This window comes from Mya arenaria, chromosome 13 (genome assembly GCF_026914265.1).
Source record: "Mya arenaria isolate MELC-2E11 chromosome 13, ASM2691426v1".
Lineage (NCBI taxonomy): Eukaryota > Metazoa > Mollusca > Bivalvia > Myida > Myidae > Mya > Mya arenaria.
In genome coordinates this window covers 36,461,085-36,488,705 of record NC_069134.1, presented here as the reverse complement: position 1 = coordinate 36,488,705, position 27,621 = coordinate 36,461,085, and the positions used below count along the sequence as shown (strand labels likewise).

Below are 27,621 nucleotides of genomic sequence, written 5' to 3'. Positions count from 1 at the left end.
TATCTTACACAAGCGGCTATGGTAGATACATTTTCTCCCACCTCAGTTAAACAAAATTAAGTAAAAAAATGAAGCATTTTTTACTGGAACTCTTTTACGCTTAGTGGAAATAATTGCGTATGGATATGCGATAATTCGTGGTTGTCATGGATATGCGCGCAGTGATTCAGACTATGTAAATAGTCAAGTCGGTCTTTACTTAGTTCTAAGGAGAGTGAAGCATTATTTCTTGAAAGGTGCGTGGAAACTGTTTTATGGTGACATTTGAAGCGAGAAATAATTAATTAGCGTTCTAAATATTACCACAAGACAGCATTTCCATGATGTTTAAAACGACAGTCATCAATAAGGGAGATAATTACAATGTGGTGAACATTAAAAAAGAAGTTCCATACGGGCATTTTATCTTCGCCTGTGGGCAAGATAAGAATTTTTTGCATGGTTAAATTATTGGATCTACTTATCTGAGGTGGGAGAAATAAAATTATAAGGACTTAAAAAAGATATATATCATTGCATGTTTGTGAGCGAGCTGTATTTCACAAACATAATTAAAGATATTAATCTCAAAGAAATATTAAAAAGGGACAAGATATACTCTATTTAAATCCGGCATCGGAATGCTTATTAGTAAACTAAAAGAAACGGAGGTTTTAGTAAAAATGAAAGAAGAAGAGAACCATGATAATAAACCAGAAGGATCGGAAACATTTCAGTAAACTAAAGCAAAGGAAACATTTCAGTAAACTAAAGCAAAGGAAACATTTCAGTAAACTTTAGGAACGGAAACAGTTTATTAAACTAAAGTAAAGGAAACAGTTTAGTAAACTTAGGAAAAGGAAACAGTTCAGTAAACTTAAGGAACGGAAACAGTTCAGTTAACTTATGAAACGGAAACAGTTCAGTTAACTTAAGGAAAGGAAACAGTTTAGCAAACTAAAGTAAAGGAAACAGTTTAGTAAAATAAAGTTAAGGAAACAGTTTAGTAAGTGAAAGAAAAGGAAACAGTTCAGTAATTTTAAGGAACGGAAACAGTTCAGTAAACTTAAGGAACGGAAACAGTTCAGTAAAATAAAGTAAAGGAAACAGTAAACTAAAGTAAAGGAAACAGTATACTAAAGTAAAGGAAACAGTTCAGTAAACTAAAGTAAATGAAACAGTTTAGTAAACTTAAGGAACAGAAACAGTTTAGTAAACTAAAGTGAAGAAAACAGTTTAGTAAATTAAAGTAAAGAAATTAGTTCAATAAACTAAAGTGAAGGAAACAGTTCAGTAAACTTAAGGAACGGAAACATTTCAGTAAACTTAAGAAACGAAAAAAAATGATTTGGTTTTTGGGTGCATGGTAATGTCATAACGTAATGGTATCAATTGAAAGTGTTGGTATGAGTAGAGAAATAATATCATTAAAGGTCAAAATCATGACAAAACACATATAAATTATTATAAGAAGTGTTTAATTTAAAATCAGCTTAATAACTTATGTCTCTATAGATTTTCATTTAATTCTTTTTTATCTTTTTCTTTTTTTGTTTGTACAAAAACTGTTTAAGATAAAGAAACTATAACAACTATTTTCAAAAAATATCAAAGAAAAACAAGTATGCAAAGGCGATCCTATCCTATCTGATATTTTCGCTATCTCGAATACATCCACATGCTTGACATGACATGAATTTTATACCATGATGTGCGTAAAAGGTTCAGGGTACTGTCCGCATCGCTCCAGATTGCCACTCTGCTTGTCACTGTAATACAGAGAACAAAATGGTGGTCGGGTGACCCTGGGCACAACGTATCTGTTCAAGTTATGACTATTAAGAGAAATAAACAATGATGTTACTGTCTTTGAAGCATATTTTTCAGTGTCATGAAATTGTCAAAGGATGAATTCGAAAATACTTGATTTGCATCATAGATAAGGTTTAAAATCGATAAGGACAGCCGATGGCAACGTTACCAAAGCAAACAGCTCTGATTATGTGTTACCAAGATTATCATTAAACAGTGAGGTCTTCATGAATTAATATTTTTGTCATGAACTGCGGAACTAAGGTTTCAGGTAGTATTGTTTTAAGTTCAAATTGGCTAAAGATGTCAAATAAATCTCACTTCAAATGATAAAACAGTTTTGAGTTCAATTTAAAGTATATTGTAATGATGAATTCTCCAATACGGACAGCAATGTGAAAAACATTCGTTTTGCAGTATGTGACAGCCACAAAAGTTGACATATTGCAATAAATAGTACATCACAGTTGAAATATGTATATATATATTAACATAAATCACCATATTTCGACAGAAAAAAAAAACTACTAGTATAAAGTTTCCCCCCAACAATACATGTATGTATAACACCTTCAAGCGATAGATACACTCCTATTTACAACTTCTCATTACATAAGCGGCACTCGACGTGCAATGAAGGTGGTTAAAAAGTAATGCATCAATATGATGAGAATATCACCATGAATCATCACATGTAGTACGTGCAGTACGTTCAGTACCTTTATTCATAATAGGATATGGCGCGCAAGTGATGATCGACCATCGCCAACTGATAACAATTGTAATACCGAAAACTCTGCAGGTCGCGCAGGTATTTGTTATAAATATGGAATAAACGTCGTAGAAACTATTAGCAGTTTATCATTATCCTTAGTCTGAAATTTCGGTTATCTGTGGTTCGGTTATCTGTGGTTCGGGTGATCTTATAATTAATAAACTTTTGCAAGTCACCTATAGTGAAACGTAGAAAATAAAATTACATTAACATCTGATCAGGGTTTTTTTAAAACCATTTGTCTATGAAACTGAATAAAAGACTGCCACTAGACTGAACGGGCTGTCACGTAATGCTACTGTTCACTTAACTTGTTGTTAACTTTAAGTTATTAAACAACAACCGTTCGAATGTCAGTTCTTTATTGTTCCACGTTCTTTCTAAGTATAATAATAAGTTCTAAATACAGTATGACATTTAAGGTAATCCCGCATCCTAACTGCCGTCCATTAAGGACCCAAGGCCGCTTTCATTGCCTTCCCTAACCCCCCTGTTTTTACATCCAAAATCATCTCTCTTATACTAATTTGTTGTATAAATATGACAGCTTTACAACCCCAGGAATACACGTTTTTGTAATTAACATGACCATTTTGTACATTTGTACCAGGTCGGCTGTCAACCACCTCCATATTCAAATGACAATCAAATATGCCCTACATTACTAAACATACAGTATGTAGACACATATACATTTAATTAAATCTTAATTATATCTTAAATATAACTTTAATTAACGTATTACGGTATTACGTCACAGGGCGGATTCATTCTCAGAACCACTCGGACCACTACAGCGCAGCGACTATTCTATTTGATACTAGGTAAGACCATGGCAAGTTCAAAGTTTATATGCAAAAGCGGCATACAAAATCCTATATCAATTACAAGCATAAACATGGAGACAAATATGATATAAATACATACAAAAGGCACAAATAGTGAATATCCTATTCTAAGAGTGAAACATATATTGTAAGTATTACGTTTAATACACGATTGAATTACCAGTGCGGAGATTCTTAATTTCATTGCAGCTTCAATATATCTAGCTAAATTTAACAGTTTTCTTATATGGGTGGATAATGAGAGACTTTAATTCTACACTTAAATATGAGCTGATGCCCAAGAATATATGGTTACATTTGAACATCAGAAGAAGATAAAAATACATTTACATAATTATCGTACCACGTTACATTATTATGCTCGCGTTTTGATGTACCCAGCTTAATTAATCCAATGTTGAAGCTTTCATTGACACCACAAAATAAAAATGTTTTATTTGTGATTCATCCCGAACAGTTATTGTAACAAGAACAGGATTAAACGTGTTGCAATTATATTGCACGTAGCTCCCAATAGTAGCATGCGTCTTTCTGAAAACAAAAAAAGAAATACACATTTACGAACGAATTGCTGTCAAATCAATGTATATTACGCCAGAAAATACTTGTTTCAAGCATGTAATCTTCCCGAAAGTTCAAACGAGACTTGAACGCTATAGTCCGACAAAGAGAAGTACACCGTGACTAATTGCGATCAGTAATTCTGCCGTTACGGCGCCATTCTGAATTAAGTAAAAAACAATGGCATCATTTGTTAAAAATATGCGATACTCCCTCATACAATCCATTTGAGAGTAACAAGTCATCATTATCTTCATCTTTTTCGAATTTTTATGAACATAAAATTATATTATGCAGGCAATTAAAGTGCTTTATTTGACAAAATTCACAATACACCTAGATATGCATTGACTTATTTAATTGTGAGTGTTATCAAAGTTAACTTAAAATACAGTTTGGGAGCTATTATAACAAAACAATTTTAAAATGAAAAGGACTTCTACTGCTACTGTTACTGCTACTTCTACTACTACTCATTCCGCGACAACAGTTTTTATCGCCAATTCGTTTACTACCACTTAATTGTCAATCCGATATCGATAATGTTGTCTCAAATATTATGAATCATCTGTCTTTAATACATTGTAATCGTTAATCGTGACAAAGGGTTCTTTCCCCTAACGTTGGCTTTATTAGTTGAAATTTGATCATTCTTACTTTGTTGTCACACTTAAACAGTAACGTAAAATAAAAAGAAAAGAAAATACCATTAGTTAATAAATTAAAGAAAAATACAGCATATTACCTCTAATTTCTGCTCCGTTGTAAGGGTTAACTGTAGAGATATTTTTTTCGAGTGGACTTGTTGCTTTCCCCGTGCTTGATCTGCCACTTCCAGAATGGGTTGAACCTGAGACGATTGTATTTTCCGTAGTTGAGTTGCCAATTCCGGCTGTGGTATGAATAGACATTGACGTTTGTTTCGAGGTTAAACCGCCAATTACACTATCGGAATGAGAAGACGAAGTTGTTAACTTCGTGGTTGAATTGCCAGCTCTGTTAATGGTTAGTGAAGACATGGCTGTATTTTCCGTAGTTGAGTTGCCAGTTCCGGCTGTGGTATGAATAGACATTGACGTTTGTTTCGAGGTTAAACCGCCAATTACACTATTGGAATGAGAAGACGTAGTTGTTAACTTCGTGGTTGAATTGCCAGCTCTGGTAATTGTTAGTGAAGAAATGGTTGTATTTTCCGTGGTTGATTTGCCAGTTCCGGTAGAGGTAGTTGTGGGCATTGTCGTTTGCTTGGTGGTTGAACCGTTAGTTATAGTTGTAGTAGGAGAAGGCGTAGATGTTATTGTCGTGGTTGAACTGCCAGTTCCGGTATTTGTAGGTGTAAACATTGTCGTATTTGGCTCGGTTGACCTTCCGGTAAATGAAGAATTAGACGTGGTCGTTTGTTGTATGTTTAAACTGACAGTGGTGGCGGTAGTTGAACCTGGTGTTGGAGCGCTTGCTGAGGGTGTTTTGCTCAATGTTGGTGTTAAAACTATTAGTGTGAGGATCAAACCTAATAAAAAAAATGTTCTTGCTATGATATACATACATGTATGAACATGAGGCAAAGAAATTGTTAAATCAATTGCGCAGTTTCGTCTATTTAAAGCGTATGATAACGCAACAATATTATTTAAACAGTTTAATATAGAAATTCAATTATTATATAAGTTAAAAGACAAGTACCTCGAAGAACAAATGCACTCCTTAAAAGTCGCATTATAAAGATAGATGAATATCCTTGTTCTTCAAACAAAAGCAATGAAATGTGTGGTTTAGGACGCAAACGGGAGTGTTATCATATTGACTTGCCAATCGGCATGGGGATGTTTACACGGATCATTTCTGCTCTGTTTCCCAGTAACATTGTAAACATCGCTATCATTTGAGCCGATATGTTATGATTGTCATCCGTGATATTTCATTTCAAGGTTATCCAAATTAATCAAGGTTATACAAATGAATCAAGGTTATCCAAATGAATCAAGGTTATCCAAATGAATCGTACTTTATTTGTAATCTTTAAAACATATTTTTCTATCATTTTGTCTTTATTCAAAGAAACTATTTAGAAGTGTTAAAGTGACATTCTTATTCAAAATCAACACATACACATGTACAACAAACACAATTTTGAGTGATAAACCTTAAACTACTTACTAAGTAATGCATTTATAGAAAACATCAATTACTGATAGCAAGATTATAACAGTGTTTTTACTAGCTTAATACGCACCCATATTAAATGATTGGTGAGTGCTAAAAGATTTAGTGCGATCTACTATCGTCTCATAAGATAGAAATACCGCGTTTCCTGCACCTTTGTTTTAAATAAGACTCGGTACCCTTCATAAGAATCATTGTTTTCGACGTCCATTCATCCTTTTTGTATATTAAAACAATTGTATTAATTGTTGTTAATCTTATTTGGGAGTAAGAGTGCATCTTTAAATGCATGCAATTATTTAAGGAATCAATTGCGGGATAGTTGTCATTTCCGGGGTATGGACGCAACTGGGCTGGTCAAAGTGTGTCACGCGTACTTTGACCAGCCAAATTGCGTTCATATCCCCGATAATGACATCAATACCGCAATTCATTACTTATATTTACACCAATAGTGCATTATATCATTCAATAATTGTTAAAAAAATACATCATTTCATTTATGAAAAACTTTCAGTAATCCATTCTTACCAATTCTGTAAATAGAACAACCCGACTGTAACCGGAAACGTTTCATCAAATGACGTCACGAAAGTGCAGGAAAAGATCAACCACTTGAATTCACTTTTAAACGTAAAATTGAAACACATATGACAACAGAACATTCAACATATCATTATTTAACACTTTCTAAAATGTGTATTTATATTTTACGGCACCTATTGACAAAATACAAACAATAAAAAAAATCAAAAGATTTCATCTATATTGTTATGCGATGAATAGCGATCCGAACATATCCGAAGATGTTGCGTTCATCGATTGATAAACGCAATAACCGAAAGGCAGTTCATTTAAAGAATGGAAGTTGAGGTGTAAATATATAACGTTTATGATAAAAACCGTGAATACCTTCGATATCGTATCAATAAATATACAGCTCATTTTGGTGAACGAACGACATATGCTACGTATATATGACGAGATTAGCATATACAAACAAAGACACATGTGGTTCCTGTACCCTCGGGATTGTACGGAGGTGGAGTTGTTTGTTTTAGTGTCATGTGTATATCATAAATGAAATTTACAACCCTAATTTAAATAAAAAAAACATCCGGGCCATCGGGCCTTTATGTCACCTTATTATTTCTTTATATTTTTTTCATTTAATTTCAACTTTTCTAAAGCATTTGTTCAATGATAAAGATATATAATAAGGAAAGTAGCAGTGCTATTTCTCTTGAGCTAAGGGTTCTCAATACAGGTTAATTTTAAATGGGGGTAACAATATTAGCAATAATAGTAATGTTGACTAGCATAGCTAATAATTAAGAGCTTAATTATTTACCTTATTTCAGTTAAAAGGGTATACCTGGTTCTTCATACATACACATATCAAATACAAAATACACAAAAAATACAAAATTTAAAAGCACAACTGCTTTAATTGTGATTGTTTCATATATTGTATATATTGAAATCACCCTGGGATGGAAATAAAGAAAATATAATATATAAATATAAATGCTCACTCGAACAATGTAAACGTTCTGAATTTCGCTAGCGCGCCTCGTGGTATTTGCTAGCGTGCCCTACTGCGTTCATACAGCATAAACGCCAGACAAAATGCGATCAATCCCAAAATAAAATACCAAATCATTTACAAAAACGTATAACTTATTATAAGTTAACTGTATCTAACATTTAAAACATCAATCACCATAACTGAGGCCGGTATAGATTGCGTCAATATCATTCGATTGAGTTCATTGAACTCGATTTCTACAAAGAACGTATACCAACTATTTTCAGAAAATCTAAACAAAAAGAAGAGCTTTTATGCAAAAACAATCCTATGCAAAAATAATATCGCTGTTATAATTTATCTCAAGTACATCCCCATGTTTGATATGACATTATTTTTCAAATCTGTTTGATTTATATATCCTGTAGAAAGATAACAATGATGCTACCTCGTTGTGTTTAAAGCACCTTTTCAGTATCCTTCAACTGTCATTGACAAGTGAGAAAACACTTGATGTGCATCACGAATAAGGTTTAAAATCGGTAAAGACAGCCGATGTCAACGTTGTCAAGTAAACGGCACTAATTATGTATTACCAAGATTATCATAAAACGGCGAAGAGATAATAAACTATTGTTTGTGTCATATACCGTAGAACTGAGGTTTCAAGTGATTTTTTAAAATTCAAATTGGCTAAAATGTGTCAAATAAATCTCGCTTCAAATGATTAAACAGTTTGAATTCATTTCAAAGTCTACAATAATTAAGAATTCTCCAAAACAGACAGTTATGTCAAAAAACATTTGTTCTTTGTGAATGTGACACCCCCCAATATTTTTAAGATGCACTCTTACTCCCAAATAAGATTACCAACATTGTATAATCGTTTAATAATTCAAAAAAGGATGAATACATGTCGAAAACAATGGTTCTTATGAAGAATACCGAGTTTAAATTGAGAGAAATGTGCATAAAACACGGTATTTCTACCTTATGAGACTATAGCTGATCACAGTGAATCTTTTAGCATTCACCAATCATTTAATATTTTTGCATTTTCAACTATTAAATACACGGTTACAATCTTGTTATCAGTAACTAATATTTTCCATAAATGCATTATTTAGTACGTAGTTCAAGTGATATCAATCAAAATTTATAATTTATGTTTTACATTTGAATGTTTTGATTTTGAATAAGAGTGTCACTTTAAATATTACAATAAATAGTACATCGAAGTTGACAAATATACATTATTTTATAGAACAACCTGTATTGCATTGAACATGAAGTGTTATGTTTTAAACTATCCAATCTACTTAGAATGAATGAGATAACTCTAGTTTGCTAATAACGCCCTACGCCTAGAGAACAATCGTATTCGGTTTGCTGGTTTGCTGGTCATAGCTATATATCGGGAAAAGAGACACATTGGTTAAAAACTGACCTTTTGAACATTTGTCAGTGACTCGGGGCTACGGCAGACAATAGCGATAAGAGCGTAGCGTTAATCCCAGCAACATAACGTTTGTTTGACAATGTTATGACCATATTACCAGCCGATGGGGATCTCGACTTGACACAGGCGCCGACCATCGGGTTCCAGCAGGGTCTGCCTTGGTTTAGCCCATCGGAACTCAATAATCCGGGAACAAACTTACCGGGTATAAATACACATGCATCCTAAATGGACGCTACCGGTGTGGTTTCAATGGAAATCAATGAAAGGGCTTTGACGGCGGAAGACACCGTATCCCAATCCATTATTTCCTGGATACCCGTTCAAAATACACAGATAAATGGTAGAACATCACATAGAGCAAGTAACAAAGAAACAAGTACAGCAAAAATCAAAATTGCTTCTCAGTTCACCAAAACAAAATATTCAAAGAAGCGGTGACATTCCAAACCGGAACCACCGTCACCAAAATCCTTAAGCTTTCACAACGCAGATGAGGACGAACCAGTTTTGACCGCTTTAAACAATATTGCTGAGCAGATTAGAGACAGTTTGTACTCTAGAAAACTGAAGCTTAAAAACATCTTGCAAAAAAGACGATTAAGACAATCATCCCATCTTCTGCAATAACTTAAAAAATAGTCAATGAAGAACTGAATGAAGTAAGAATAGCATGAAATCTCCGGCAGAAAATTAAAATGTGTCCAAAGAGAGTGAGAAACAACTGAGTTTGGTTATTAAAAACCTACCGGTACGTAGATAATAAAATATCGTTAACAGCGTCAATAGGTTATTCAAGGACTGCCTGAAACTGGATATCAAAGTAAAAGATGCTGAGAGAAAGTGTTCAAATCTTTCGATGGCGGGATCGTTGTTGTCACGTGTAACTCAAAAGAAGACAAACAGGAAATTATGAAATGCAATGCAACTCTGAAAAAGAAACCCTCAAACAACAACATATTCATAGTTCATGATAGAAGACAGAACCACCATTGCAAACATAACGACTACTGCCAAAGTTATTTGTAATGACAAACTATATTTAAAAAGCAACCGATTAGTGCGGAAAACAGGTCTAGTCACGCGAAGCCCAGGAATGGCAGGAAGTGAGGCGCCGCTGAAAAGCCCCAAAATCTGTTATACATGAGGTCTGGCAGGTCAGAATACCGACGCAGTGATGAAACATTCCAAACATGTCATGACGTCGATAATATTTCATATCGCCATATCACCAGTCGTCTAGTAACCGACATGAATCACGTCATCGCGACTCTGAACGTGATATAAACCGCCGTTGCCAGGGATACCGTGACGGTAAGGCCCGTAGCATTTACACGTACGGTTACAAAGGACGCTTCAGAGATAACTACCGTCAGAACTAAGTTTCATGCGGGGTTTGGAATACAAACGGTTTCAGTTGGAACGAATTATCGCAAAAACCGTGTTTATATATATATATATATATATATTAAGTAGATATTGATGTTGTTTGTATAGCAAAAACACATTTAAAGAAACGTAGAAGGATAAACATGGATACAACATAAACGAGTTATTAACAGATAAAGGGCCTGCAAAGGAGGGTGTCCTTATTCGGAACACATTTCAAAATACATTTACTAGGAACAAATAAATGGTGAACACGGAGGAATTCTATGGCTAATAATTGCGAATAAAGTAACTAAAGAACGACTACGGATAGGTGTGAGTTACTTTCCCTCAGAAAATTAAACACGCTACATTCAAATAAATGAATTCTTAGAAACACCTCTTTCACAAACATATGAGTATCAAAAGGATTCCCTAGTTATGACCGTAGCCTATTTTAACATTCGTGTTTGAAACTGTGATGATTACAAGTCTACCGAAAAAAATACATAAATAATTGTCACATATTACCATATTGCGATGTCTTCCTGGGATTTTTTCTTAGTGCCAATTTATGTATATTAAACTTCAGAAATTGACAAAAAAATGACTTTACAACATTTCAACTAAGGGGTGTGCAGTGGTAGACTTCTTCCAAGTTCCATATGCACTCAAATCTAAGGGAAGTGCAGTTCAGTGTGAACATGTAAAAGATAAGCGAGTTGACAAATCTTGGTGAAACGATGACTAGAGCGTTGTGTGATAAGATGTGTGCGAAAGTGAGCAGTTAAGGCTTAACTTTCAAATCAGATCACAGAAAAAATATATTGATAATAATAATAATAATAATAATAATAATAATAATGATAATAATAATGATAATAATAACTTTATTTAAAGAAGGTAATACATTAAGACATAGGCATCATATTATAAACAAACATAACACACGACTTATTTACAATGTGGCCTTCTGAAAGAACATGCACATGCACACACCCATAAATGCTTAGAATGAAAACGTAAGCACAAATTTATGTTATTTCAAAAGGGTACATATTAATATGTTCTACGAAAACATAAAAAAACATGAAATATAATACATTTATTTAATACATCAATGCCGAAAAATACATCAATTGTACAAAATGGTTTAACAAAAATCTCATTAAAATTAAATTAACTGAGTATGAACAAAACAAAGTTAAATATTCAAAGGAGAAAAGACCTTACAGGTAAAAGCAATAAAGTACAATATTAATCGCGTGTGAAAATGCAAAATAAGAACTAGGGAAAAAGGGAAGTTTGGTATAGAGTCGGAGCTAAATAAATATATTCCAATGGAAGTCTTTCTTGAGGACGGTGCAGTGTCAACATAACCCAAAGACATCTAGGGCAAATGGAAGAACTCTTTTGAAAAACTTCATAATGTACCAAATATCGATAATGAGTCTTTATTATTACAAAATAGTCACCGTGAAAACACTATGAACGCGAGGAATTCATATATTAGAAATTGAAAAGGCTGTGAAATCGGAAAAAAAGAACAAAGGCCAAGGGTACAACGGTACACAAGCAGAGATGTTGAACAATAAAATGATTATGTATTACTTGAATGCCTTATTTAACGTTTGTCCCGACACAGGGAATGTACCTAGATCATGAAAATACGGTCTGATTAAACCAAGTCTGAAGAAGGAAGACTCAGATAACTGACACCAAAGTAGCTACCGTGGAATAATAGCCACATTGGCAATGTTCACAATGTATTGCTCTTTGTTAAATGAAAGGTTTTTGAAATGGATCAAATTAAATCATAAGTTATCGGACACTAAGATTTGATTCCGGAAAAATAGAAATACGATCGACCAATTATCAACTCTAATTAATATAATTCATGCTTAAAAAACTAGGAGAAAAACACTTTTTTGTCATACGTCGTATTATTTTAAAGCGTACGACCGGCTAAATTGGACGGTAACTTTGGCATACACGGCAAAAGTCAACTGCATTGAAGTCGCTTTACATCGGCCAAATGTGCCGTACACCAAAACAACTACACAACGGATTGGTTGACATATCCACTGGCCTGATACACGGATGTTTGGTTTCCACGCCATTCCTCAATGATTTTATCTTTTTCTGAATGACGTCAACGACTCATTCGAAGAGTCAAACAAATGTGTTTAAATAGACGGCAAAATAATAGAAACAAGTCACCGTTTTTATGCGGACGATAAACTATCAAATGACCACTTATTTGGGATTACCACATTTCGAAATATAAAGCCATGTGAGGCATGCCATTTCATGTTTTTACTAAACTCTGCGACACAGTTGTGTGACCAACCATCAGCTACGGCGCTACGATATGGGGAACCCGCGAATTTGTATGCATTAATGCCGTCCAGCAGAAAGCCAGTTTTTTCTTCCTGGGAGTAGGAAAATATTCCCCAAACACCGCTGTAAATTGTGACATTGGATGGATCCCACCATTAGTTAAATAATGGAAAGTTGGGTGCGACTAACTAATATGAGCACTAATCGATTGAATAATTTTGTATCTAAAGTATTTAAATTGAGTGAAAGATTAAACTGACTACAAATTGAATATAAATGTGACCAATGAAAGCATTGTTGGTTTCACAACAATATTTATATGAAAAACTACAGAAACAAGCCCAGTAGCCAAAATTTTAAATATAAACTCCGTTTATTGGCATAGAGTAAACGACAAAGACATAGAACACAAAACAAAACAAAATCACAAACGAGAATCATGAAACAACAGCCCAAAACTCCACAAGCAACACAATGCATAAACACTACCGGTATATAAAAACTAGATAGGTTAATCAAGGATTGTTAGGTACTGCCTTGGAACGGTCAGTAAAATGTAAATTTACTGGGGTTTTTAACCTGTTTACGTGCACAATCTCACTCTTATTCCAACACTCCTGAATAAAGTAAAAACGTAAAAGGTAAATCTTATTATGCATTACTTTATGCATAAACATGCAAGTTTGCAATATATTTCATGTTTACTCAATGTTAAACCATAAAGGTTTAAGTGACCATTTTCTATTTGCTATATTGCGTTATCATTTCTTCAAAGGCTCGGCGTCACAAGAGAATGCATTGCCTCTGATATCAGCCTGATGTACTTCAAATACTGATATCAAAAATAACAAAAGCTTGAGCATTCATCAAGTAATAGTCAATCAGTCAAAGGAAAGATCATACACGAGTTCATATGTTTTGAAAATATTGAATACAAGATACAGGGCGACTTCAAACACGTTCAAAACAAGCTCGTTTTAATAAACTTACTATATCTTACTATATAGACATGCCGTTAAAGAGGTTCCATTGAACTACGTCCATTAAAAAACATTAGTAAGCTGCGATTTATATGTTTCAATATTATAAAGGTTTAATTATAAATTTAGATACAGGGACTAAAAATTTATAGACGGTTTTGGAACATTTATCTAACATCTATCTTGTTATGACAAGTTTTAAAGAGATTCGCTACATAATGCTTCTCAAATTAAATTTTGATCTCCACGGAAAACCGTAGTGTTCGGCGTTGCCACTACAAAATTGATTTGTGGCCGTTTTTTCACGTGTTAATTTGAAACGAAAGGCGGCAAACGTCCTTTGTCGGTCATTTCTACGGAGACTTTCGTTTCGGCAACATAAATTGTTTATAAACATTCAAAATGTTTGTGTTGTATACGCTAAATCTATTTAAATCGTTCTGCTGTTTTACTTTAATGGGCATGTGCACATACCCGTTGTTTCACTTTAAGAGGGATAGGCTGAAAAATGCCTAAGAATGCATTTCGTGCATATGTTACGGTAACAGGTTTCCTACCTTACTCAAAAAAAAGAAAAGAAGTTTTTCCTGAACGGCCAGTTTCCCGATGACGACAATAAGATCCTGATCATTTATTTTCTGTTTAGTTTTCCTTCTGACAGTAGGATCGACATAAACATCGTGAAACTTCGATTTCGATTTAATACGGTATAACTTGATCGCAATGAAAAGCTTTTGTAGCACTTTAAGTTGCGAAGACAAGTTACTTGTTTGCTTGCTGGTATATACATGTAAATATGTAGGACTGTGCATAATTGCTTAAGCTCTTGTTGCCAAATTAACGAGTCTCATAAGCATAGTAATGCTGCTTATGTTTTGTTAAGGGTGTGTCGAGACCTGTCACTTGCTTTATTCAAGTATACAAATATATTTGCGATGCAAAAAAGGTATTTACGGTGTTCTTGGCAAAATCAGTAAGATAACATTTATCTAAACAATTCTCAAAGAAACTAAGTTCATAATTTAAATACTTGAGACAGAGGTTTAGTAGACAACGCGGCATCATGCACCTATCCGAAGTACCCCCTTCTAATCTTTAAGTGTTATTCTATGAAGTACCATGTCTACGATTTATCCTTTCCTAGTATTAAATTGAATAAACAGCCAAAACAGACGTTTTTATTTTTTTCTAAACTAAAAAGGTAAATGCCGCATCAGGAAAATTCTGAATTTCAGAGATTTGTAAAAACTATTTCCTCTTACAGATGTGATATAATACGTGTATTTACTGGTTGTTTATGTGCATTGCACTTCAATCGTTTGCGTTAGAGCGATGGCTTTTAACGTTTTTTGTTGATAAAACTTGATATCTCTTGAAAACATCAATACTGGAGTTGAGTAATATTTGCTATGACTTGTCGGAACAAAATTCGACGATCAAGTCACGTATTGAAATAAATGCAAAGCAATCCCCAGTCCCTAACCTTGACTTATGTCAGGTTACAGACGGATATTCACGTGTGTCTTTTAACGTTACTCTCCAAATATGCATGGAGTTTATCTTATTCACGTGTCAGTTGTGGGTGTTTGACAATGATGTCAGGTCGGTGGTCACCAGTTGTATACGTGTTTGGATTTAGATTATTCGGGTATACTCTGGTCCGTTCTTCGACGTACACAAATATCTTACAGACACACGTTCTCCCAATATCATAAAACATCATACGACCACGGTTGTATTTATACAATCACACATACCTGCTTCGCAATGACTATTTAACGATCCATTCAAATCGTAAAATAATTTGCTTAAAATGAATAATGTGAAAGAGCTTATAAACAAAATAATACCAACGACCGGGAAACATATATCGTTATTAATTTTATTTTTGCAGTACATGTATGTATTTAATTGTGTAGGATGATGTACCCCGGGGGTATTTTGGAAGTTGTAGCATTCCACTGTCATTCAGAATTAAAAATACAATGGAAACTAAAGGGCCAAGCATGTATACTAACATAGTTAACCCTTACCATAAATACTTTCGATTAAAGTAATAGTTTTTAACCTCAGTTTACCTAAATAAGACACATCGACGTAATATTAACACGATCACGGTGTAATTAAACCATATTGTGTAAACAGAAGCTTGATTGGGTTTTCCCCATTGTATAGCCGGACATTATCGATCCCCGCGTATTTTAGTTCACCCCCAAGATAGGCAAAGGGCCAAAATTAAATGCAATATTAAAGCCTATAGATTCCTTGTTTGTGGACGTAAAACTATCTAACAATTCTTTCATAAGCCATATTCTTATGCAGTCATCCTATGTTTGGTTTTGTAACATGTTTTAAACACAATCAAGTTGTTGAACACTACTAGATCGTTCCCTTGCAGCCTCCAATTATCTATTCAATGCTTGATATTGTACGGTCAAGTACACAGATATTTGTGACAAGTGACGCAGATTCACGGTAAATACGTATGCTTTTATACACTTAATACAGTGATAATCACTTCAAGAACATTTACAAGAACATGTATTTTCCTATTTTACTTACATTAGTAATGGTAAAAAACAACGCACACAACATTAAAGGAATACAAATAATGATACTAATAATATTAATTTTATTCAACTGCTACTTCTACTACCACTTCTATTAATACAACTTCTATTACTACATGGATATAATATTGGCGATGCTGTTAAGTGTTAAATAATTATAATTTGCTATTTCTTGTATCCTCCTGCTTATTTAACTTAATTGTTTCATAAGCTTTCATTGACAAGACACAACATCTTTTGAATATAGTATATAAGTCAATTTCAAATCAATACAAGGCCTATACTTTACCAATACAATGAATGCCTTTCAAATCGGCCTCTTATGGGGTTTTTACCATCGCTGAATTTGGAACACTTTGCGACTTTATCCTTTATGTCTGCCATTCATAAAGCGTGTCAGAAATAAACCAGCTCCCATTAGCATTAGTCCAATTCCTGAAAAAAATAATCAAATATAAATACAAATCAATATTGCTTTTAAAAAGAGCGGAAACGTGTATTCAAACGTTAGAGATACTGTAGGGCATATTACGCGTTCCTACGACTTGAAAACTTAACTATGAAATGAATGAATCGAGTACATATGTTATATTCATTCAAATAGATTAAATTCAAATGGTTACCTTTTACCCCTGATCCATTATATGGATTAATCATTGTAGCCTTAGGTGTCGGTGTCATGCTTACTGAATTTGTTGCACCATTTGTTGAATTGGTTGCATTTGGAGTCGTTGTCATGCTTTCTGCACTTGTTGTAGCATTTGTTGAATTGGTTGCATTTGTAGTCGTTGTCATTCTTACTGCACTTGTTGTAGCATTTGTTGAATTGGTTGCATTTGGAGTCGTTTTCATGCTTACTGCACTTGGTGAAGCATTTGTTGAATTGGTTGCATTTGGAGTCGGGGTCATGCTAACTGCACTTGTTGTAGCATTTGTTGAATTGGTTGCATTTGGAGTCGTTGTCATGCTTACTGAACTTGTTGTAGCATTTGTTGAATTGGTGGCATTTGGAGTCGTTGTCATGCTTACTGAACTTGTTGTAGCATTTGTTGAATTGGTTGCATTTGGAGTCGTTATCATGCTAACTGAACTTGTAGCATTTGTTGAATTGGTTACATTTGAAGTCGTTGTCATGCTTACTGTTCGTGTTGTAGCATTTGTTGAAATGACTGCATTTGGAGTGGCTGTCATGCTTACTGCACTTGTTGTAGCATTTGTTGAATTGGTTGCATTTGGAGTCGGGGTCATGCTTACTGCACTTGTTGTAGCATTTGATGAGTTGGTTGCATTTGGAGTCGGGGTCATGCTTACTGCACTTGTCGTACCATTTGTTGAAATGGCTGCATTTGGAGTTGCTGTCATGGTAACTGCAATTGGTGTAGCATTTGTTGAATTGGCTACATTTGGAGTCGGTATTATCCTTACTGCACTTGTTGTAGCATTTATTGAATTAGCTACATTTGGAGTCGTTGTCAGGCTTACTGCACTTGGCGTTGCATTTGTTGAATCGGTTGTATTTGGAGTCGTTGTCAGGCTTACTGCACTTGGCGTTGCATTTGTTGAATTGGTTGTATTTGGAGTCGGAGTCAGGCTTACTGAACTTGGTGATGCATTTGTTGTATCGGTTGCATTTGGAGTCGGTGTCATGCTCACTGCACTTGGTGAAGCAACTGTTGAATTGGTTGTTTTTGAAGGCGTTGTTATGCTTACTGGATTTGGTGAAGCATTAGTTGAAATAGTTGCATTTTGAGTCGGTGTCATGCTTAGTGTACTTGTTGTAGCATAAGTGTTTGATGAGCCTGAAGTACTTGTCAGCATCATCAGTATGAGGGACCAACCTTATAAACATATAACCATTTGTTAATGTAATAATAGATGAGCTACAAAGTTATGTTGTCAGATAAAATATGGTTTTGAGCGTCGATGCGTACTAATCAAAACGCCGTTATTTATTTATTGCAAGCATCAGAACGAGAAGGATTATTTAATCAGACAACAAAATAATTACTCTATTTATTAATCCGAGTATTATATGATATATTTTGTTTGTTATTATGATGTACCGATTATTGAACAACCTATTAAGTAACAATATAGTATCTGTCCAGTTCGACATCGACTCATAGGATTTACTAAATGACAAAACGGCGAAGGCATTTTATCATGTTAAATAAGAATTATACAAATAAAAAAAATCACGCGAAAAAAGTTATTATATTTATTGTTAACTATTTACAAGTATTGCCATTTTTACATATGTAATCTCCATATAGTCTATTTTGTAAAAATAAGTCAATTAAAAGAAATAATAAGTACCTTGGAACACTAATGTACTTCTCAAATGTTCCATTATGTAATGTAGTTAAATATCCTTGCACTGCAGCTAGCAGAATCAAAGTAACGTTTGGTGAAAGACACACTCGGGAGTGTCATCTCTTTTACTTTATCCTTGAAGGGATTTTGTTTTCTCTATTAACGTCTGCTCTGTTCCTTAGTGACATTGCAAACATCCTTATCATTTTCTTCCGATATGTCATTATTGTCATGTTGATATTTCGTTTTAAGGCGTTTTTAAAGTGTTATCTGAAATAAAATGACTTTATAAAAAGAACACTTCTAGTTAAGCGGTTAGAAGTTGTGCAAACTCATGACGTCACGTAATTATAGGGGTTCCCGCCCAAAAGTCCCACTCTATATTTCAAGGACTGAAGCCTCTAAACGACTGCCAGGCTGACATTACAAATGGCTTCACAACCTCCTTTAAATAAAAAGGCAGATTCAGCGGTAACAGCTACACTGGAGCTACCCTGAGGCAAAAGATGAACTAAAGTGTACATAATGGGTAAAATAATTAACTGTACAATTGATCAACTTGCTTAAGTGGATTAAGGAAGAAAGTTTGAGGTTACTCTAAATTATATTGCTATGCTACAATGTACAATTCGTTTGTGCACGGGAATGCTTCGATAATTGATATACTTAAATTGAAACTATTCGGTGAACGTAAGGAAAATAATCTAGAGTAGACAACCGGCCGGGTACTCCATTTATTCACTCGTTCAAGTTGGTCCATTCAAATTTAACCAAAATATACAGCCTGACGCAGTTTGTCGGTGGGGTAGGTAAATATATTGATATAATTGAGTTATCAATACATTAAGTTTATATTTAACTTAAAGTCATTTTAAATTGTATAACGCTATTTTGACGGTATTATTAAATACTCTTACTATTGAGCAAATGAAACATGTTACCTTTGCTTCGGAGACCCACTAGAAGATGCGAGTCCAGCGAAACATTAGGGTCCACTTGGGAGACGATCTCGCATTGCAGCGCATCTTGAACATTAGTACAACTTTAACTCGAGTTCTCTTCAGAAGTTTAAGAAATCATTAATCATATTTGCGTACCAATCAACTCTATTACATAATTTCATGAAACAGTTTTCTGGTTATTTATAATACAAGAAATGTTTGAACCTTAAGTCTGGGATCATAATGGGCATAAACAGATGAGCATTCAATGTGTAATAGAAGCTCGAAAATAAGCATTTAAATAGTAAACACATTTACACTCATAGCTATTCGTGATTAGCCCATGCAAAGATCATTATGCTGTAGATAATACTGTTCGGCTACGGTTATATGACAATGTTTTCATATAACCGCAAACTCACAGAGACGTAAATATAGGGAGTTGACCCATAGGTAATTCATTATTTGAATAAAGCCCGATAGCTTTCATTTAATTGCAAGTTAAAATCTGCATTTTAAAAACTTTATAACAGTGATAGACACTTAAACTCAAAGATATAATTGGAAGTGAAATTAACACAGTATTTCAATCCGACATCGACTACATTGAAAAAAGGATCGGAAAAAATTCAGTAATCCAAAGGATTAGAAACATTTCAGTGATCCAACGGAACGGAAACTTTTCAGTAAATCAACGGAACGGACAAGTTTCAGTATACCAACGGAACATACACCATTAAGTAAACCAACGGAACGTTAACATTTCAGACGTTCTCTGACACGACTTCTTATATCTGAAATAATACGATCTTGTAATTCAAGGGAAGCTATTGAAGACGCTACTAAAGGGTAACCAAAACTTTACAACTTACGTGAGGCGGTTTTTTTTACTCTATGGATGTACGTAAATCTGTCCGCCAATAGGACGTATTATCAGGGGTTTTTATTATTTAATGCATATTAACCACCTACTTAATCGATTAGAGAAATCAAGCTATGGCGCTGGGAATCCTACCCTCGCAGACGACATTTCACGCGTGGCTTGCCGCCGGCTGGTCTTCAATATATACTTCATATCGCTCAGGACTATGCAGTCCTTCAAAAATTCGAAATAGATATTACAAAATCTTGTGGCTTGTCGTTCTAAAAAGCGCTTGTCAGTACCGGTATTAATAACGTTTGCCAGACAATTCCTTAATTATGTCGAATCTTCAGCTCATTTATGGATATAAGTTAACTCTAAATACGGTATGCATGCAACAACATGTAATGATGAACGGTGCCAAAAGGGCAAAAACTCATTCCACGCTATGATAGGTTATGGACTACATGGCGAGGGTCTTAGTTAACTAACTTCTGTAAGTATATTTTATATCGAAAACTCGTTATTCCAACTATTTTATATAGAAGCTGATTTTGGAATGACCCCAATGCTTCGGATCTTGAAATCAACAATAGAACTCAACATTAAGTTTTTGAAATGATCCAAGGCTTTGATAAACACACTCATTCCGACGTGAGTCAATGGTGGGACTATATCGTCTTATAAGCTTAGTTGAGATCCGCAAACTATATTTTCTGCAAAAGATAATGACGTTTTAAATTGTGGGAAAAATTAAACAGCCTTAAAATACAATTTCTGAAATAGCCTGAATTGTAATATTTTACGCACTGTCCATCTCCATTCATGAGCAATAATAAAATGATTGGGTGTAACGGAAACACGTGTGTATCCGACGACTGAAGAATATGTGACTAGCTAGACCGTGACTTAACGACAATGATGTACATTAGTTAGTCTTAGCATATATCGTTGAATATGTAAAACGGAAATTGGTGAATGTCATCTCTGGTATTAAATTAGTTTATGCGTACCACACATATAAATGCAAACGTTGTTCAAGCCAAACAATTAAGGATCGAAACGTTCCAAGCAAACCGTGCTTCAAACTGTAGTTACACAGATATGCCAGCCTTCTATTACTTTTTTACAGACGATATTGTCACCTGAAACTTGACCGACACAATAATCCGATGACAAGCCTAGTAGTCAAAACTACATATCGAGGTATGAACACGGTTGGGGTGGTTAAAGTGTGTAGAGTCCGAAGTCTGAAGGACTCCACGCGTTTTTTAACCAGCCCTATTGGGTTCATATCCCCGATAATGACATCAATCCCGCAATTCATTACTTATATTTACCCCAATAGTTCATAATTTAATTCAAGAATTGTTAAAAAAATACTTCATTTCATTTAAGAAAACCTTACAATAATCCTTTCTTACCCATTCTGTAAATAGAACGACCCGACTGTAACCGGAAACATTTTATCAAATGACGTCACAATAACGCGGGAAAATATCAACCACTTGAAATCACTTTAAACGTAAAATTGAAACACTTATAACAACGATACATTTAACATATTATAAATAAACACTTTCTAAATTGTTGATTTATTTTTACGGGACCTGCTGACACAATAACAAGATCAACAATTTTCATGTATACATATTGTTATGCGATGAATTGCGACCTGAACATATCCGAAGATGTTGCGTTCATAGGATGATAACCGCAATTGCCGAAAGGCAGTTCATTGAAGTTGAAGGAGTAAATTTTTCAAAATTTATCGCTATTTAGAGGCAAAATGTTCTGTCTCCGGGTCTTTCACAGGAAAACATTGATATTGTTAATTTTCACATATGTCTTTAGATGTACGAATTCATGTGTTTTTAATAAAAAACATTACAATAACAAAATATAGGATAAAGTTATATTTACAAAAGTAAAACTGAAAAATAAACAAACTAAACAAACTGAATTTCAATAACATTTTAAATTATAAACATGCCGTAAATGAGGTTCCATCGAATAAAACTCAAAACATAATAGTGCGACCATGTTTATATGCTTTTATATTATAAAAAAAACATCCTCAAATTAATAACAAATTTACATAAAGGATTTTTTTTATAAATTCATAGACGAACTTGGAATATTTAATTAACTTACATTATGTTATGACAAGTTTTGAAGATATTCGCTGATTGTTACATATTGCTGCTTTAAAATGCTGTTTCATCAGTTTCATTTTTAAGTTAATAAAAAGAACAGTCGCCTACTGCTTTAATCAACATAACACATATATTGGCAAAAAAAGGTAATGCTAAGTTTGTGCAATTGTCAAAAACCTTTAACTAGCATCTGTCTAAACAGCTCCCAAAGATAACGATACTGATACTCCCAAATACTTGAGACAGGTTTAGCAGACAACGCGGTATCGAGTTCCTATCCGAGGTACCCCTGAAGGCCTCCTCATCTTCCAAGTATCGTTCTATTAAGTACCATATCATCGATAGATCTTTCACCGCGTTAAATTAATAAAACAAAAATGATATTTTTTTTTTAAAAATTCCTTTAAAAAAAGCATGTATTAGGGGAATAGGAATAGAAGAGATTTGTTTTGTTACTACTATATTACCCCTTTCAGATATTATATAAGTGTTTAAATCGATTATTTATGTATATTGCACTTCAATCTTTCACGTGTTTAGTCCTTTCATTTTGTTGATAAAAGTTGATAAATCTCGAAAACATCCCCATTGGAGTTGACTCAAGTGATATTGCAATGACTTGTCGGATCAAATTCAACAATCACGTGGTTTTGCAGGTAAAGGCAAGCCAATCCCCATGCGTAACCTTGGTTCATGTAAGGTTACAGTCAGATATCCACATGTATCTTATTTCGATACTCTCCATGCATGAATGGAGTTTAACTTATTTATGGTCAGTCTGCGATATTCGACAATGATATCAGGTCGGTGTTCACCAGTTCGTATTTGGTTGTCTTCGACGTGCCATTCAAACTGTCAAATAAATTATTTTAAAACGTTTTATGTGAGATAGCTAAGTAAAAGCAAAAGAACACTAGCGACCGGGAAAAACATGTAAATCGATGTGTATTTTGTTAATGCGATACTTGGTGTAGCCGGGCCGTTGAGTGATAATTGGCCAGAGTGCCTCATAATAACCCGAGACGAAATCGAGGAACATTATGAGCACGAGGGCCGATTTTCACTCAACGGCCCGGCTACGCCGTGTATTAACCTCTTTAATACATATGTATGTTTTTCTTATTTGTAAGTCTACAGTTTGCTTTTTAAAGTTTACCTGCTATCCAATTGTGCTTATTTTGCTCTCGCTTGACAACGATGAGTTAACTCACTCTCAAATTAAATTTACTTTTATTTCGTTTTTGAGAGTGAGCCAAACAGGCAAACAGCATTTTGTTGGTATATTTATGTTCCCATTTCCATTTCGATTGATCACTTTGAACAGTCCACAACGTCTATCCGAATTTTTCTGTACGAATCACTGACATCTTTCTGTTCATGGTCTGAATAACTGAATTCAATTCAATAAACATGAACACCTAGCAAGTAGAACGAATGTTTGTACTTAGATAAACCAATACCTCGTATTTATGATGTCAACATGTATGAACAGTTGCTGTTTTTCAAGTAAATTCAATTTTTCCGCTCCCTTTGTTTTGTTTTTTTGAATGTCAACGCAGAATGAAAAACGCCACCCTAACGGTCCACACTGGTTATCAAACACTAGCATATCTTCCTAAACTGCGTTCGCGTTTGCCTCCCTTTAAGATTTTAACAATAATATGTTTGATTATTGAGTCAAGACATTATTTCACAGTCAATATAATGTACGTACAAATCACTTTTGCTTTCTAATAGAGTGAAAACATGTATTCAAACGTCAAAGAGATACTTTATATCAGTATATAGTATATAATTTATTCCTACGACTTAAAGCCTTATTATTACCGGAGTGAATCGAGTACACTGTTAAATATGTTATATTCATGTAACCGATGCATTCGAATAGATAAAATTGTTACCTTTTGCCCCTGATCCATTATACGGATTATACATTGTAGACTTCGTCTGTTCTGCCACATGGACCGTTGAAATGGTTGCATTAAGAGTCGGTGTCATGCTAACTGTACTTGTTGAAGCATTTATTGAAATGGTTGCATTTGGAGTCGGTGTCATGCTAACTGTACTTGTTGAAGCATTTATTGAAATGGTTGTATTTGGAGTCGGTGTCATGCTAACTGTACTTGTTGAAGCATTTATTGAAATGGTTGCATTTGGAGTCGGTGTCATGTTAACTGTACTTGTTGAAGCATTTATTGAAATGGTTGCATTTGGAGTCGGTGTCATGCTAACTGTACTTGTTGAAGCATTTATTGAAATGGTTGCATTTGGAGTCGGTGTCAGGCTAGCTGATCTCGTGCTTTTAGTTGAAAAGCTTGTACTTGGAGTCGGTTTCATGCTTACTGCACTTGTTGTTACACTTGTTGAAGCATTTATTGAAATGGTTGCATTTGGAGTCGGTGTCAGGCTAGCTGATCTTGTGCTGTTAGTTGAAAAGTTTGTACTTGGAGTCGGTGTCATGCTTACTGCACTTGTAGCATTTGTTGAATTGGCTGCATCTGGAGTCGTTGTCATGGTTACTGCACTTGTTGTAACACTTGTTGTAGCATTTGTTGAAATGGTTGCTTTTGAGCTCGGAGTCAGGCTAGCTGCACCTGTGCCATCTTTCGAAAAGGTTGAACTTGGTGTCGGTGTCAAGCTAGCTGTACTTGTTGTAGCATTTGTTATAATGGTTACATTTAAAGTCGGTGTTATGATAGCAGCACTTGTTAAGGTATTCGATGAAATGGTTGTACTTAGAGTCGGTGTCGGGCTAGCTGTTCTCTTTGTTACATTTGAAATGGTTGCCTTTGCAGTGTTGATGACAGCTGTTGAAAAGTTTATAACTGATGTAATTGTCCAAGTTGAAGCTTAAGTTGTTGCTATATCATCTCGGGTTGTGCTAGACAAATGTGAAGAACTTCTTATTGGAAGATAAGTTGATGTTGCTTTTTCATTTAAGACCCTCGATGCAATCGTGCTTTCCCATGCTGATGTCGTTTTTTTTATTACTGATATTGGCCCAGATGCCATGGAAGCAGCGCTACTTGTTGACAATTCGTCCGCTGACGAAACAGTAGCGGCTGGGTTTTTGTTAGCTGAAGTCAATGTACTACTTGCAGATGTTACTGGTGTGCTTGATGATCCGGACGTTCTTGTCAGCATCATCAGTATCAGGTACACACCTAACAAATAAAAATTTATTCGTTTCTAAAATTATAGATGAGTTAACAAGTTATGCTGTCAGACAAATATGGTTTCGAGCTCCAATGCGTACACGGCGCAATTACGCCGTGGTTAATTTATTTCAAGCATCAGAACGACAGGCAATATTTAATCAGACAACAAATAAAGTTACTCTTATCAATAAGAGTATTCTACGATATATGTTTGTTAATTATTAAGATGCAACGTACCGTTTATTAAGTCATAGTATACTATCTATCCAGTTCGCACGTTTACTCATACGGTTTATTTATGGATAAACAGGCGAAAGCTTTTGTGTTAAAATACGCATTATACAAATATAAAATCCTACAAAACAAAGTTATTATATTCATTGCGAACTATTGACAAGGATTGCCTGTTTTAAATATATTATCTCCTTATAGTCCTCTTCTTTTTTTTAAATCAAATATAAGAAATAATAAGTACCTTGGAAAACTAATGTACTTCTAAAAAGTTCCATTATGTAAGGTAGTTGAATATTCTTATTCTCCTTGCAAAATCAAAGTAACGCTTGGTGAAGGGCACAAAAGGGAGTGTTATCGTTTTCCATGAAATGTTTATCTTTACTCTGATAATTTCTGCTCTATTCCCTAGTGATATTGCAAACATCCCTGTCATTTTGTTCCGGTATGTCATTATTGTCAATGCTGATATTTCGTTGAATATGGATAATCTTAAATAAGATGGTTTAATAAAATGATCACTTTCAGTTCAGCGGTTACAAATGTGAAAACTCAAGGAACGGAAACATTTCAGAGGTTGTCTGACACGACTCATTATTTCTGAAATTATACAATACTAGAATTGAAGAGGAGCTATGGAAGACGCTACTTAATGGTTAAAAAAAAACTTCCGGTTCAACTTCCGACTCTATAAATGTACGCAGATCTGTCTGCCAAGGGAGGGCATAAACTATTTTATATTATTATTTAGTGCATATTAATTAACGACCTACTTAATCGTTAGACTGATCTGGGTATTGCGCAAAAGTTGGTACAATTGCTGCAGGGAATCCTACCCTCGTAGACAACATTACACTCGTTCCTCTGACGCCCTCTGGTATTCAGCCTAGGTTTCATATCATTAAGGACTACGTACGCAGTCCTTTACTAATTTGAAATAAACATTACAAAATCTTGTTCCTTCTCGTTTTCCAGAAAACGCTTGTCAGTACCATTATAAGTAACATTTGCCGGACAATTCTTTAATTTCGTCGAATATTTCTCTTATTTGGGGATACTATCTAACTCTAAATATGGGATGCGGACTGCAACAAGTATTGAAGAACGATGCCAAAAGAGAAAAAAAAACATTCCATACTATGAAAGGTTATGGACCACATGGCGAGGGTCTTAGTCCAATGGCTTCCGTATGTATATGTCATAATTAAAATCATTATCTCATCTATCTTGAATGGCAGCGAATTGTGGAATAACCGCAAGGCATCGGATCTTTATAATATTAATTAATGGAACTCAAAATTATGTTGTTTGAATGATTCAAGGCTTTAATTAACACACTTGTTCCGACATGTGTGAGTCAATGGTAGGACTATATCGTATTATAAGCTAAGCCGAGATCCGCAAATTATCTTTTCTGCAAAAGTTAATGACGTTGCCTTCCGATAGTCTGACACGACAGTTATTTTTAAGGAAATATATGACATTTCTTAATCGTGAAACTAGAAATCCCATTTTAGGTTTTATACCTGACATATGCGCGTTGGTAAATAAATAACGCTTATAATTAACGATTTCAT

General features: G+C 34.4%; 1 protein-coding gene across 1 annotated transcript; it reads right to left on the bottom strand.

Annotated features, from left to right (window-relative positions):
• Nucleotides 1-2,976: 2,976 nt before the first annotated feature.
• LOC128213712 (mucin-2-like) lies at nt 2,977-5,745 on the bottom strand. Its single transcript, XM_052919735.1, has 3 exons — nt 5,659-5,745; nt 4,721-5,485; nt 2,977-3,945 (listed from the first exon to the last, which is right to left on the bottom strand). The coding sequence occupies exons 1-3, from the start codon at nt 5,690-5,692 to the stop codon at nt 3,872-3,874; spliced, it is 873 nt and encodes a 290-aa protein (XP_052775695.1). The 5' UTR covers nt 5,693-5,745; the 3' UTR covers nt 2,977-3,871.
• Between the last annotated feature and the right edge of the window lie 21,876 nt (nt 5,746-27,621).

What these genes read in the sequence shown, in the direction of transcription:
- LOC128213712 (XM_052919735.1), bottom strand. Translation starts at nt 5,692, where the DNA reads ATGCGACTTTTAAGGAGTGCATTTGTTCTTCGAG. An exon ending in GAGTGCATTTGTTCTTCGAG is followed by an intron (nt 5,486 to 5,658) that starts GTACTTGTCTTT and finishes TTTTTTTATTAG; the next exon opens with GTTTGATCCTCACACTAATA. An exon ending in CAACGGAGCAGAAATTAGAG is followed by an intron (nt 3,946 to 4,720) that starts GTAATATGCTGT and finishes TTTTGTTTTCAG; the next exon opens with AAAGACGCATGCTACTATTG.